At 41.7% G+C, this 14732-nt stretch overlaps 1 protein-coding gene across 4 annotated transcripts; it reads right to left on the reverse strand.

Annotated features, from left to right (window-relative positions):
• Window positions 1-1452: 1452 nt before the first annotated feature.
• Window positions 1453-7817, reverse strand: LOC109747891 (uncharacterized). 4 transcript variants are annotated; one of them, XM_020306934.3, is made up of 8 exons: window positions 7516-7817; window positions 5820-5908; window positions 5187-5334; window positions 5019-5092; window positions 4437-4916; window positions 3027-3383; window positions 2737-2949; window positions 1453-2657 (listed from the first exon to the last, which is right to left on the reverse strand). In XM_020306934.3, exons 3-8 carry the CDS (start codon window positions 5332-5334, stop codon window positions 1788-1790), a joined length of 2142 nt encoding a protein of 713 aa, XP_020162523.1. In that variant the 5' UTR covers window positions 5820-5908; window positions 7516-7817; the 3' UTR covers window positions 1453-1787. The 4 variants fall into 4 exon arrangements, with proteins under 4 accessions (XP_020162523.1, XP_020162524.1, XP_073352763.1 ...); XM_020306935.3 differs by having other exon boundaries at window positions 5823-5908; window positions 7516-7760; XM_073496662.1 differs by having other exon boundaries at window positions 5187-5423; window positions 7516-7756.
• Window positions 7818-14732: the final 6915 nt, after the last annotated feature.

The following is a 14732-nucleotide window of genomic DNA, read 5'->3' on the forward strand; positions in this document are numbered from 1 at the left end:
TCCCATAGCAAATGCTTTTCTCTGATTGGTGCTCTGAAATAGCATCCTTACCAAAGATAATCTGCTCAGGAGGGGATGTGGAGATAAAAGTTGCCCTTTCTGTGGGAGAGATGAGAGTATTAACCATCTTTTTTTTGTTGCTCGGTTGCTAAAATGCTTTGAAAATAATGGAATGTGCTTTTCACTTGCATAATATACCTGATAATGTTCAGGACTTACTAATGTGTGGCTTAAAGGCTTCAATAAAAATAATAGAAATATGGCAGTTACTAGCATGTCTGTAATATTTTGGACAATTTGGAAACTGATAAATGGTGTTATACTCCCTTCGTTCCTAAATATTTTATCTTTCTAGAGATTTCAACAAGTGACTGCATACGAAGAAAAATGAGTGAATCTACACTCTAAAATATGTTTATATACATCCATATGTGGTAATCCATTTGAAATTTAAAAAGACAAATATTTAGGAACGGAGGGAGTATTTGACAACAACAAGGTTACTGATCCTTGTGCTCCTATCAACCTGATGTTAAGTTGCTTCATTTTATATTTATATATATATATATATATATATATATATATATATATATATATATATATATATATTTGCAGGGAAAACTTCTGATTTATTCATCGTCTGTAAGGCAGTACAAAGAACACCAGTAGAAGGAAAAATTACATCCAAGTCCATGGACCACCTAGCGACGACTACAAGCACTGGAGCGAGCCGAAAGCTTTCGGCGCGCCGCCGATGTCAAGTTGCTTCATGATTGGCTTATTTTGCAGATAAATCTAGGAAAACAAGAGGTCCTAAGGTGAAGTGTAAAAAAAAGTTTGAGGTAATCGCTGGTGAAAAGTCTTCAGGGCTGCCCTTTGGATGGAGGTCTTCGGCTCTTCGCTTAGGATCACTGTTGGATGACAGTGTCCCTCCTTAGGCGGAGCTCCCAGTTTGACTAAACTAAACCAAGCTGTTGTTGTGTTGATCATTCATACCCTTCTACGGTCGTCTTGCTAGTGCGTGACTTTTGCAAGAATTACCGGTAGCTGGTTAAAAACATATTAGTGAATTGTGTCTTGATGTTCATAATATCGACCTGGAGATCCGGCTTGTGGCTTCCCGGGATGATGATTCTCTGAAAACTTATTAAGTTTATTTTTTTGCAAAACCTCGTTATCTGATATATAGCCTTCCTGTGGTTGGGATGGCCCGTCTGGGGATAAGCCTGACTGCGTTATTCTGATCATGCGTCGCAGGTTTATGTTTTTCGCTGTAGCTGCTAGCCTGTTAGGAAGACATTGTGGTTTCTTTTAATGGAAATCAGAGAGGGAGCTCTCTTTATCCCAAAAGAAATCTCTAAAAGGACATCTCAAAGGGGAGATGGCAAGCATGCACGATATAAAATAAACAATTATATACTGTAAAAGATAACACAGTTGCCGGCCATCAGCAGTCACCAACTGATATCCATATATTGGTACCATAAAAACATGATTACATTTCACCCAATAATGCCAAATGCCTTCTCTGCTGATGAGGACCAACACAACAACAGAAACGATTTTCCCTCACCATAAATACCTCTATGACCACTTGTTGGAGAATATGAAACAAAAAAGGAGCTATACCCAAACCAAACCAACCATGATGTCAAGCTGTCAGTCGTCAAGCTGAAAAAGCAACTGCAGTAGCCATAAGCAAAAGCAGCTAAACCCGACCAACACAAACAGAGATGTTAAACTAACATGTCACAACACCCAGAAAATAAAAGGAAATTAGTTGCTCCTTAACTCAGTTTTGTTGAGATGCCCTGCTCAATATGTTCTGCTCCCTTCAGCTCAAGAGAACCATCACCTATAATCTCAGATGACGAGCCCCCCGCCACATTTAGTTTGATGTGCACCGAGCCAACCTTAACAACACCAGCTGGAGCCTCGTTAACAATGCCTTTTGCTTGCCCATCCGTATGGCTAGTTGATAAGCCTTCTAGTTTCTTGAGCAATGTAGCCTTCACATCCTTCATTATCCCAGATGCACCGCCTTTCGTGCGATCTGATGGGTCGTGACCACCAAGCTCCTGAGAAAGACCTTTTCGTCCAGAACTATTGGGTTCAGTTGAGCTTATAACAGGTTGTGATTCACGGTCACTATAAACTTTTCCATTAGATTTTACCAGTTCGCTCAAGCCAGCATGTTCCCTTCCAGCATTTTCTGGTGACACAGAAACGGAACAGCCCTCATTCTGTTGATGAATATCATCTAAGCTATGCCGTTCTGTTTTTACATGCTCAGGTTGCTCAACAGGTGATACTGCATCCTTTTTCAGTACTTGTGTAACCACTCCATCTTTCGTTTGGCTTGTCTTGTCAGGTTGCTCACAAGCACCACTATCCTGTCCAGTTTTCCCTGGATGTGGATCTTTGCTGCTAATGCCTTCACCTACTTCAGAAGGTTCACCCTCTACAACAACACTCCTTTTAGCAACAAGTGCTGGAACATAAGTAAGTCCACCGAAACTTCTGCCCAAACTTCTGTGCTTCTGTTCTAGCATTGCTTTCTGCCTCCCTTCATAGAAAGGGAAGTCATCAAGAATCGATGTCGTCATTGGACTACTCTTAAATAGCTTTAGCATGTTTATTCCCGACTTATAAGGTATCTAAGGAGAAGAAATGAACGTCATCAGTATACAGTATATAATCTCTTGTGATCAATCCTGGCACTTTAACAAAAATTACCTCTTGTGTATCTCGGCTGTTGGTAACAGGCTTGTTCTCGTTGTTCTCTAATATGATGTGTCGAAAGGTGGAATTCGGCACATCCTTTACTAGATGCCACTTCAGTGGGAAGCTCCCAGACCACTTATCTTGCTGCCAGAAATCCATGTCTTTGTGAAAATCCACAGGACCAACCATTTCAGCAACACCACAAAACTGCCCACTTGTATTAACCTACAGAAAGTGTTGGTATGTCAAACCCATACATAAAGAAAAAAAGGAAAAGAAAACAATAACACATCAAAACTCACCGAAAAGAACAGAAATATTGGACACTTCTGTTGACTCCCTTTTGCTTCTGAGTAGGCAGCATCCAGCCTTCTGTTGCCATTGGGTGTGCTGGACCACACATTATATTTGATACTCTTATGCACGTCATCCTCACTGTAAGATTTAATGACAAAAAACTTGGCATCTGGATGATCACAAGGGAAGTCGGCCTTATTATATTGGTCAGGATGTATCACAATGTTTTTCACTGCACTGCTTGACACTGCTTTGGATTGGGCACCTTCACCCACCATGGCAGCCACTGGCGCAACTTCTGCCCTGTCTGTAATTTGTCCATTGTCCCCAGAGCTCCCCATACCTGAAGCAGCCTGAAACTTCTGGATAAAAAAAATAGTCTTCATCAGATTTTCATCCTTGGTGACAGTTTTGGACACATAATACTTTGTTTTAAGAAATATTTGGGCACATGATACTTTGATCAGTTAGCAATGGTTGATGATTGAAGCGAAATACACAGCATTTAACAGCAAGGAAACAGCGCAGTGAACTCTATGTAAGAATAGTATCATAAGACAGCAAATAATTTTCATATAAAAGGTAAATTTCTGAAAAGTGCAATAACTCTTACTACTAAACTACACAAAATCATATTTGAAGAAACAATTTCAAAGAACCACGCTTACTCCTGCAAACTGTTTAAGGAAACCACACTTCCATCAGTTTCCAGTAGACCTCACGAGTCACTACGCCGAGATACAACCCTTGCTAGCCCCATTTTGCTGGCATGGAGGCAGATGCCACAGAGGCCAGCACTAGTGCCTGGCCTCGCGAATACGTGACCAAGTGGCGGATCTTATATCATGTTATCAGCCAGCACTGCTTTGGTCTGCACTCTGCTGGCTACGTGGCATATAAGTCCACCCAGAAAAACAGGGACAGCAATGGTTCTGTCTGTATAGTGGGCCCAACATGACAGGCCTATGGGAATAGACATAAAAATGGTTCTGGCTCCGTGGCATGTTTATTGCACCATTTTGCAAAGTAAGACTGGTCCTTCGAAAATGTTTCTTAAAATGTGGTTCTTTTGTAGTCTAGCAAGGGTTCATGCAGTTCTCAGAAATGCACTCTATTCACAAAGTAACTAAACGCAATAAAATATGATAGGGAATAAAAAAGTTTCCTTTCAGTAGTCAGTGCTGCAGTACTTAAAATTACATCCCAAGAGAATGGATTCCCATAAACTGTGCAATATGAACATTAACATATAGGAATACAATTATTCTCAGCACCAACGTGCTCAAAGAAGCACATATAAACTGTAGAAGACGAAAGACAGAAGTATGCAGAATTAAAAAATAATATGCATATTTTCCTTTGGGGGCATAAGGTGCAACTCTTCAACTGTAAATATTCAAGTTTGGTCACAATACCTTGTCAGTATCAACCAGAACTGTCAAATGTGAGGTTGAAGGCTTGTCATGCCTCGCCACATTAGCACCTGGCAGATCAGAAGGTTTATTCGTGCTTTGATTCTGGTAAGCACGATGGGAGGAACCAATAGCTGGACTTGCAGAAGGGACAGTCCGAGAAGCCATTGTATTTCCAGACATTTGATGTGTATCTTTTATGCTAGTATTAGCAGGCCAACTAGCAACAGATGTGCCAGTACTGAATACAGGAGGCTCCAAAGAAACGGCTGAGCTCAAATCTGTGGTGGGCTGGAGATATACTGGGAAGTAACCAGATGGCGAGCCAGGAGGCTGATATGGATTAGTGAAATACTGCTGACTTCCTACAACTGAGCCATCAACTCCCATGAACATGCCAGGCATATAGGAAGTGTACTGATCTTGTGAAGAATAAGAGAATTCATAGCCAGGTGTGCAATACACATAAGGAAGATTGTCGTTCTACATAAACAGAAATAAATAGTCGTCAAGAAATATATACAATAATACTGTAGTATACAGTATTAATTACAATAACAACCAAAGTGTTACATATGCACTTACCGTCAGTTGGAGATATTGACCATCTACCCCCCAATAATTAGTGTTTTCACTCCATCCAACAGGTGGCTCAAATCCTATCCAAAGTAGAAAACAGAAAAGTTATGCATGATGACCACCAAAATAAATAAACATAAAAGGAGTTTAACAGGAACTTAGAGGAACACATACCTCCATAGTAAGCATATCCGTTTGTAGCTGGATAAGAAAGACCCTGGTCATATATGTATTCCACCGGCAAATCGTTACCTGTGTTATACACAACTCTAGAAGGGAGAGACGAAGAACCCATGGCTGAATTTGTACCAAAGCCAGACATCTGAAACCACAGAAACACTGCCACTAAATGGGGGCTACCAATATTTCCAAATACTCATAAGGCACGGGAATTTCAGCCAAAAGATAGTTCTGCCATGCAAACAACTTATAGATGACGCCTTCTTTATTGATAGAAAACACAAATATATTGTAAATGTATCTAAATTAAACTGGATGAAACACATCATTTGCAATCTTACTGCAGTTGGAAACAGCCCATACTCTAAAATCATTTCTGTGCTCCAAAACGCGTACTCAAATAATACAGTTAGCTCTTTTAAATTGTCAAAGACAACAAGACAGCTACACATGGCCATGACTGGTTAGTAAAGAGGTAGCACCTTCCCCTTGCACCTAGATCCAAATCCTAGCATTCACCCAGGTGCTACCTGTTCCTAAAGTAAATATATGGCTCATGGCCAAAACGAGCAAGTGCAACATCGCACACAAATTTGCTGGAAAATTTATGCCAAGGGATATGATTACCACGTATGTCTGTAATTCACACGTTCTCCCTTTCCGGATCAGAATCACCAAAGTTTAATTTCACAATATGATAAATGCCTCTGGCAACTCTGAAAAAAAGGTAAATAAGGGATGCAGTCTCAGTATTAACTACAAGAAAAACAAACTGAAAGTAAAGCCACAGGAAAGAAAAGTTTCGTGGTAAGAGAGGACAGAGGAGCTTTATGTCAGTTCGACAGGTTAGCCAACTGACCTGAGGTAAAATTCAAGAACAATAAAGCTAATTAGCAAAATAAATCCTACAGAATGCCACCCATGTCCCAAACACATGTAACATGGCAAATACTCCACGTTCTTGAATTGTGAGGTAGAGACATAAAGCAATCAAAACCAACAAGCAGTATCGATTCTTGCACAAGCCACTCTTTTAGCATCAAAGCACCAATAAAGACCTAAACCAACAATATAGTTCAAGCATAAATTCCACACGGAGCCAACCACACAACTCCACGACTTGCAAGCTAATCTTAAGAAACAATAGCAAAGAATTGGAGACAGATATTCCTAGAAAAGCAGCAACTTTCAGCATAACAGCTTCACAGCGCTTACAGCCCGCATGACAATTTAAGCATAGGTTCTCAGTGGAACAAATTTGATACAATCAGGGCCAGTATACTAACCATAGACCATTTTTTCAGAAACAAAAAAGAGTGGTTCTAGCATCCATGTCAAAACGTCCATCCTCAAAGAAGCACCGAATATTGATCAACCATTTAATCACCACTTATAGTTCCCTAAGTTAACAGCAAGCATGGGTTATCTTGCTTAAAGCGGCAGATTGCTTTTCGTGCAAATGACTGCAGAGCAAATCAGAAAACTTTAGCAAATATTGCAGCCAAGGGTGCAGAGTGAAAACAGGTGACTTTAATCGCAACACGTCAATGCAACACACCCTTAGTACTACTCTGTAATCCGGCCAGTTGAGAAACCAAAAACAAAACATGCACTTTTTACAAGAATTATGTGCAAACCTTCAAGTTTGAGTACGTTGACATAACACAATTTGATTTGGAGTTCAAAGCTCAAAGGGTGGTGTGATATACCACAGACTCCATCATTAGAGGAATGGAAAAAAAAAAAATGTGCTGGGCCTGGTATGTTTTCAATATTAATTGTTGTTTAATCACATCCTTTTATTACCAAAATCAAGGAAAAATTCAGCAATCAGCATTAGCAGCCAAGTAGGCGATTCTAATATAAATGATTTTGGCAACTTGGCACTATTTAGCACACCATATCCACCCAAAATCTAAGAAGATTCCACGTCTCTTCTATAGTATACAAAGCAGCAAGCAAACCGACAGTCAACCTGGGAATTCGATCAAGAATGCTTCTGGTGACAGGTTTTATGCATCTAAGAGGCACTTGCAGGTACCTAAGAGGCAGCTCACAACAAGAAACACCAATTATGTATCAATTACGAATTCATTCGCAAAAACAAAACAAAAATTACGAATTCCAGTGACAACCTACTTCAGGTTCGACGCACCAAAATTGAGAGATGCGAACCGACAACCGCCATATCCACGCATATATACCAACCAAAAAACCCAGTACTCCACCGTATCCATACATGCAGTGCATTCGGATAATCCCCGAAGCGGGACGGCCTTCGCATAGCACTACGGCAACATACCGGCAGGGAAGAAAGGAATACCTAGAAAACCCAGAGGAAAAATGGCGGAGCCAATCAATCAAGCCGCGGCGAGCAGGCTCCAGGCGGCGACGGCCGAGACTCCAAACATGGCGGGGCGGGGAGAGGCGGGGGACCCAGGCTCCCGCGCAGCGAACCTAGTAGACGGCTGGAGCAAGCATGGTGGCGCGGATGTTGGGTAGGCGTGGGGAGGGGAGGGGAGGAGAGGAGAGGCGAGGTCCGCGAGGAAGAGGAAAAAGGTGAGGGGGGGGGGGGGGGGGGGGGGGGGGGTTGGGAAAGGAGAGCAAAATGTATTTTTCTGAGATGGTAACGAGATGAGGTGGCCGGCTTGTGTTGTGACATGGCCAGATGGGTCCGCGTCGCGGTGCACGGGGATGCCGCGCTTTTTCTTCTCATCTATCTAGTTTGTGCGCTTCCTTTCTTGGTGGGAAAGAAAGAAGCAAAGGCCACTTTCAGTTCACAGGGCAGTTGTGATGTTTTACCAAGTCTATGCTTCTAAGAAAATCAAATCATTAACCCTAAAAAAAGGAAATCCTCACTAGATTTAAATATTTTGGTTGATGATAAGATAAGGGCTTGTGTGAAGTGCAGCATTAGTTTGTGTGGACTTCACTCGTGTTAAAACATTTGTATACAAAATTTGTGTAATCATTGCATGTGGAGTACTTCCTCTTTGATCGGACAGACGCGAAGCGTGTCCTCTCATTTTCCATTGACGATTAGGGCAAACTTTTCCCTTCATGCTTCATCAATGAGCCTGTGGATTTGCCTCCCCTCTGTCTGCCGCTGCGGCGGTTGATGGCGAGAAGGAGAATTTTGGTGCTTTCGCTACAACTAGTACTTTAGATTACCTCCCCTCCCACCCACCACCTCCTTTCTCCCCCGCCGGCGGCCACTCCCCCCACCCCCCACCCCCCCCCCCACCCCCGACAGCGGCCCACTCCCCCTCGACCGTGATCACTGTCGAGGGGGGTGATCACTCCGATCGCCGGCGCCCACGCGCTCACCGCAGCTGACCTCTCAGGTCCCTGCGATCATGGCGTCTAGCTTTGCTAGCCCGGCGTCGGTGTCCTCGAGGCTGCAGCCAGTGGTTTCGGGGTTGGGGCTCTCGAAGTCACCTGGATCCGCTAGCTCCTCCGTGGGTGGGCGCGAGGCGCCCCCTGGTCCGGCCGCTGGCCCAGTAGCGCCATGGAGGAAGTCGGGTCCCTCATGCAAGGCGCTATGTCGCAAGAGGAAGGCACTTTAGAAACAGGCGGAAAGCGGGCAGATCGTGGCCGTGCTCACCGTTGTCTCAGGAAATGAGAGAGATTTCGTTGGACGTGTTCGGCCTCTGCTTCAAGTGCTTCCGGGAAGGGCACCACAAGGACGACTGCACGTTCAAGCCGATGTGCATCCGCTGTGGTCTTGAGGGTCATATCTCCTCGGATTGCAAGCGGACGCGAAGCCCAAGTTCAGAAGAGGAGCTCCGGCGTGAGGCCGTGGCAAAGGTGGCGCGGCTAACCCAGTCGTTGCCGCCTGCCGAACTTGCGAACAGGCTATCGCCGGTAACTAGGCAGGTCTCTCCGATGGGGAGGCCCTTGACAGTTGTGGCTGACACCGCACCTGTGGGGTCCTGACAGGTGTCGCCGGCTGCTGTCGGTGGCGTTTGCATCCTCAGCCGGACTCAGGTGATAGATGAACTGGAGCAGCGGCTCAGGTTGACGGTGGTGGCCTATGTTGGGGGCTCACGACCAGTGGTATCTTGAGTGGAGGCGGCTGAGGCCGTCTTGGAGGAGATGCACATTCCCAAGCACCAATTCTCGGTGTACAAGTTCCACCCGAAGGATTTTTTTGGTGGTTTTCGCCACGCCAGACCTCCAAAACAGGGCTCTGGCGGCTGGCTCTATCGAAAATGGCTTCTTCAAGCTGCTCGTGAAGCCATGGCTACGACAAGCCCAAGCTGTTTCCAGGGTGATACGCACGCAGGTGGACTTGATGCTTGAAGGCGTCCCTTCTCATGTCTGGACGAGAGATACAGTGGTGGAACTGCTTCGATCGACTTGCTTGGTAGAGAGCCTAGCACCGGAGACTGTGATACGTCTCCAACGTATCCATAATTTTTGATTGTTCCATGCTATTATATTATCTGTTTTGGATGTTTAATGGGCTTTACTAAGCACTTTTATATTATTTTTGGGACTAACCTATTAACCAAAGGCCCAGTGCAAATTGTTGTTTTTTGCCTATTTCAGTGTTTCGCAGAAAAGGAATATCAAACGGAGTCCAAACGGAATGAAACCTTCCGGAGAGTTATTTTTGGAACAAACGTGATCCAGAGGACTTGGAGTGGACGTCAAGAAAGAAGCGAGGAGGCCACGAGGCAGGGAGGCGCGCCTGCCCCCTGGGCGCGCCCCCCACCCTCGTGGGCCCCTCGCAGCTCCACCGACCTAATTCTTCCTCCTATATATACCCATATACCCCAAAAACATCTAGGAACACCACGAAACCCTATTTCCACCGCCGCAACCTTCTGTACCCATGAGATCCCATCTTGGGGCCTTTTCCGGCGCTTCGCCGGAGGGGGAATCGATCACGGAGGGCTTCTACATCAACACCATAGCCTCTCCGATGATGTGTGAGTAGTTTACCACAGACCTTCGGGTCCATAGTTATTAGCTAGATGGCTTCTTCCCTCTCTTTGGATCTCAATACAAAGTTCTCCTCGATTCTCTTGGAGATCTATTCGATGTAATTCTTTTTGCGGTGTGTTTGTCGAGATCCGATGAGTTGTGGGTTTATGATGAAGATTATCCATGAACAATATTTGAATCTTCTCTGAATTCTTTTATGTATGATTGGTTATCTTTGCAAGTCTCTTCGAATTATCAGTTTGGTTTGGCCTACTAGATTGATCTTTCTTGCAATGGGAGAAGTGCTTAGCTTTGGGTTCAATCTTGCGGTGTCCTTTCCCAGTGACAGCAGGGGCAGCAAGGCACGTATTGTATTGTTGCCATCGAGGATAAAAAGATGGGGTTTATATCATATTGCTTGAGTTTATCCCTCTACATCATGTCATCTTGCTTAATGCGTTACTCTATTCTTATGAACTTAATACTCTAGATGCATGCTGGATAGCAGTCGATGTGTGGAGTAATAGTAGTAGATGCAGAATCGTTTCGGTCTACTTGTCGCGGACGTGATGCCTATATACATGATCATGCCTAGATATTCTCATAATTATGCACTTTTCTATCAATTGCTCGACAGTAATTTGTTCGCCCACCGTAATACTTATGCTATCTTGAGAGAAGCCACTAGTGAAACCTATGGCCCCCGGGTCTTTTTTCCATCATATAAGTTTCCGATCTATTTTTACTTTGCATTCTTTACTTTCAGTTTATATCATAAAAAACCAAAAATATTTATCTTATTATCTCTGTCAGATCTCACTTTTGCAAGTGGTCGTGAAGGGATTGACAACCCCTTTATCGCGTTGGTTGCAAGGTTCTTATTTGTTTGTGTAGGTATAAGGCGACTTGTGTGTAACCTCCTACTGGATTGATACCTTGGTTCTCAAAAACTGAGGGAAATACTTACGCTACTTTGTTGCATCACCCTTTCATCTTCAAGGGAAAAACCAACGCAAGCTCAAGAGGTAGCAAGAAGGATTTCTGATGCCGTTGCCGGGGAGGCCTACGCCAAGTCAAGTCAAGATTTGATCTCCCAGCATCTAGCCGTCTCTGGCGCAGTTGCCAAGTCAAGTCAAGACATACCAAGTACCCATCACAACTCTTATCCCTCACATTACATTATTTGCCATTTGCCTCTCGTTTTCCTCTCCCCCACTTCACCCTTGCCGTTTTTATTCGCCCTCTTTTTCCGTTCGCCTCTTTTCGCTTGCTTCTTGTGTGCTTGTGTGTTGGATCATTTGTCACGATGGCTCAAGACAACACTAAATTGTGTGACTTTTCCAATACCAACAATAATGATTTTCTTAGCACTCCGATTGCTCCTCTTACCGATGCTGAATCGTGTGAAATTAATGCTGCTTTGTTGAATCTTGTCATGGAAGATCAATTCTATGGCCTTCCTAGTGAAGATGCCGCTATACATCTAAACAACTTTGTCGATTTGTATGATATGCAAAAGAAGAAAGACGTGGATAATGATATTGTTAAATTGAAGCTATTTCCGCTTTCGCTTAGAGATCGTGCTAAAACTTTGTTTTCGTCTTTGCCTAAAAATAGTATTGATTTTGGAATAAGTGCAAAGATGCTTTTATCTCTAAGTATTTTCCTCCCGCTAAAATCATCTCTCTTAGAAATGATATTATGAATTTTAAGCAACTTGATCATGAGCATGTTGCACAATCTTGGGAGAGGATGAAATTAACGATATGTAATTGCCCTACACATGGATTGAATTTATGGATGATTATACAAAAAAATTATGCCGGATTGAATTTTGCTTCTAGAAATCTTTTAGATTCGGCCGTGGGAGGCACTTTTATGGAAATCACTTTAGGAGAAGCTACTAAACTCCTAGACAATATTATGGTTAATTATTATCAATGGCTCACCGAAAGATCCACTAGTAAAAAGGTTCATGCGATAGAAGAGATTAATGTTTTGAGTGAAAAGATGGATGAACTTATGAAGTTGTTTGCTAATAAGAGTGCTCCTATTGATCCTAATGATATGCCTTTGTCTACTTTGATTGAGAATAATAATGAATCTATGGATTTGTATTTTGTTGGTAGGAACAATTTTAGTAACAACGCTTATAGAGGAAACTTTAATCCTAGGCCGTACCCTAGTAATTACTCTAATAATTATGGTAATTCCTACAACAACTCTTATGGAAATTTTAATAATATGTCCTCTGATTTTGAGACTAGTGTTAAAGAATTTATGATTTCTCAAAAGAATTTCAATGCTTTGCTTGAAGAAAAATTGCCTAAGATTGATGAGTTGGCTAGGAACGTGGATAGAATTTCTCTTGATGTTGATTCTTTGAAACTTAGATCTATTCCTCTTAAGCATGATATCAATGATTCTCTCAAGGCTATGAGAATTTCCATTGATGAGTGCAAAGAAAGAACCGCTAGGATGCGTGCTAAGAAAGATTGCTTTGTAAAGGCGTGTTCTTCTAGTTTTCATGATAATAGGGATGAAGATCTAAAAGTGATTAATGTGTATCCTATTGAATCTTTGTTTTGCAATATGAATCTTGATAATGATGGGACTAGAGATGAGTCAACTTTAGTTAAAAGGCGTCCCAATAATTCGGAGTTTTTAGATCTCGATGCAAAAATTGGTAAAAGTGGGATTGAAGAGGTCAAAACTTTACATAGCAATGAACCCACTATTTTGGATTTCAAGGAATTTAATTATGATAATTGTTCTTTAATAGATTGTATTTCCTTGTTGCAATCTGTGTTAAATTCTCCTCATGCTTATAGTCAAAATAATGCTTTTACCAAACATATCGTTGATGCTTTAATGCAATCTTATGAAGAAAAGCTTGAATTGGAAGTTTCTATCCCTAGAAAACTTTATGATGAGTGGGAACCTACTATTAAAATTAATATTAAAGATCATGAATGCTATGCTTTGTGTGATTTGGGTGCTAGTGTTTTCACGATTCCGAAAACTTTGTGTGATGTGTTAGGTTTCCGTGAATTTGATGATTGTTCTTCAAACTTGCACCTTGCGGATTCCACCATTAAGAAATCTATGGGAAGAATTAATGATGTTCTTATTGTTGCAAATAGGAATTATGTGCCCGTAGATTTCATTGTTCTTGATATAGATTGCAATCCTTCATGTTGTATTATTCTTGGTAGACCTTTCCTTAGAACGATCGGTGCAATTATTGATATGAAAGAAGGAAATATTAGATTTCAATTTCCATTAAGGAAAGTCATGGAGAACTTTCCTAGAAAGAAAATAAAATTACCTTATGAATCTATTATGAGAGCCACTTATGGATTGCATACCAAAGATGACAATACCTAGATCTATGCTTGCCTTTATGCCTAGCTAGGGGCGTTAAACGATAGCGTTTGTTGGGAGGCAACCCAATTTTTGTTTCTTGCTTTTTGGTTCTGTTTAGTAATAAATAATTCTTCTAACTTCTGTTTAGATGTGTTTTCATGTTTTAATAGTGTTTGTGCCAAGTACAACCTTTGGGAAGACTTGGGTGAAGTCTTTGCGATCTTGCTGTAAAAAACAGAAACTTTAGCGCTCACGAGATTAGCTACAACTTTTTACTGGAGAGTGATATTTAGTTGATTATTTTTTCAGATTATTAATAGACAAATTCCTCACGTCCAGCAATTTATTTCAGAATTTTTGGAGTTGCAGAAGTATACGTTTGATACAGATTACTACAGACTGTTCTGTTTTTGACAGATTCTGTTTTTCGTGTGTTGTTTGCTTATTTTGATGAATCTTTGGCTAGTATCGGAGGGTATGAACCATAGAGAAGTTGGAATACAGTAGGTTTAACACCAATATAAATAAATAATGAGTTCATTACAGTACCTTATGGTGGTGATTTGTTTTCTTATACTAACGGAGCTCATAAGATTTTCTGTTAAGTTTTGTGTTGTGAAGTTTTCATGTTTTGGGTAAAGATTTGATGGATTATGGAATAAAGAGTGGAAATAGCCTAAGCTTGGGGATTCCCAAGGCACCCAAAGGTAAAATTCAAGGATAACCAAAAGCCTAAGCTTGGGGATGCCCCGGAAGTCATCCCCTCTTTTGTCTTCGTCTATCGGTAACTTTACTTGAGGCTATATTTTTATTCACCACATGATATGTGTTTTGCTTGGAACGTATTGTATGATTTGAGTCTTTGCTTTTTAGTTTACCACAATCATCCTTGCTGTACACACTTTTTGGTAGAGACACACATGAATCGGAATTTATTAGAATACTCTATGTGCTTCACTTATATCGTTTGAGCTAGATAATCTCACTCTAGTGCTTCACTTATATCTTTTAGAGCACGGTGGTGGTTTTATTTTATAGAAATTATTGATCTCTCATGCTTCACTTATATTATTTTGATAGTCTTTTAGAACAACATGGTAGTTTGCTTTGGCTATAAAATTAGTCCTAATATGATGAGCATCCAAGACGGGTATAATAAAAACTATCATATAAAGTGCATTGAATACTATGAGAAGTTTGATACCTGATAATTGTTTTGAGATATGAAGATGGTGATATTAGAGT

The sequence above is a fragment of the Aegilops tauschii genome, chromosome 4 (assembly GCF_002575655.3).
Source record: "Aegilops tauschii subsp. strangulata cultivar AL8/78 chromosome 4, Aet v6.0, whole genome shotgun sequence".
NCBI lineage: Eukaryota > Viridiplantae > Streptophyta > Magnoliopsida > Poales > Poaceae > Aegilops > Aegilops tauschii.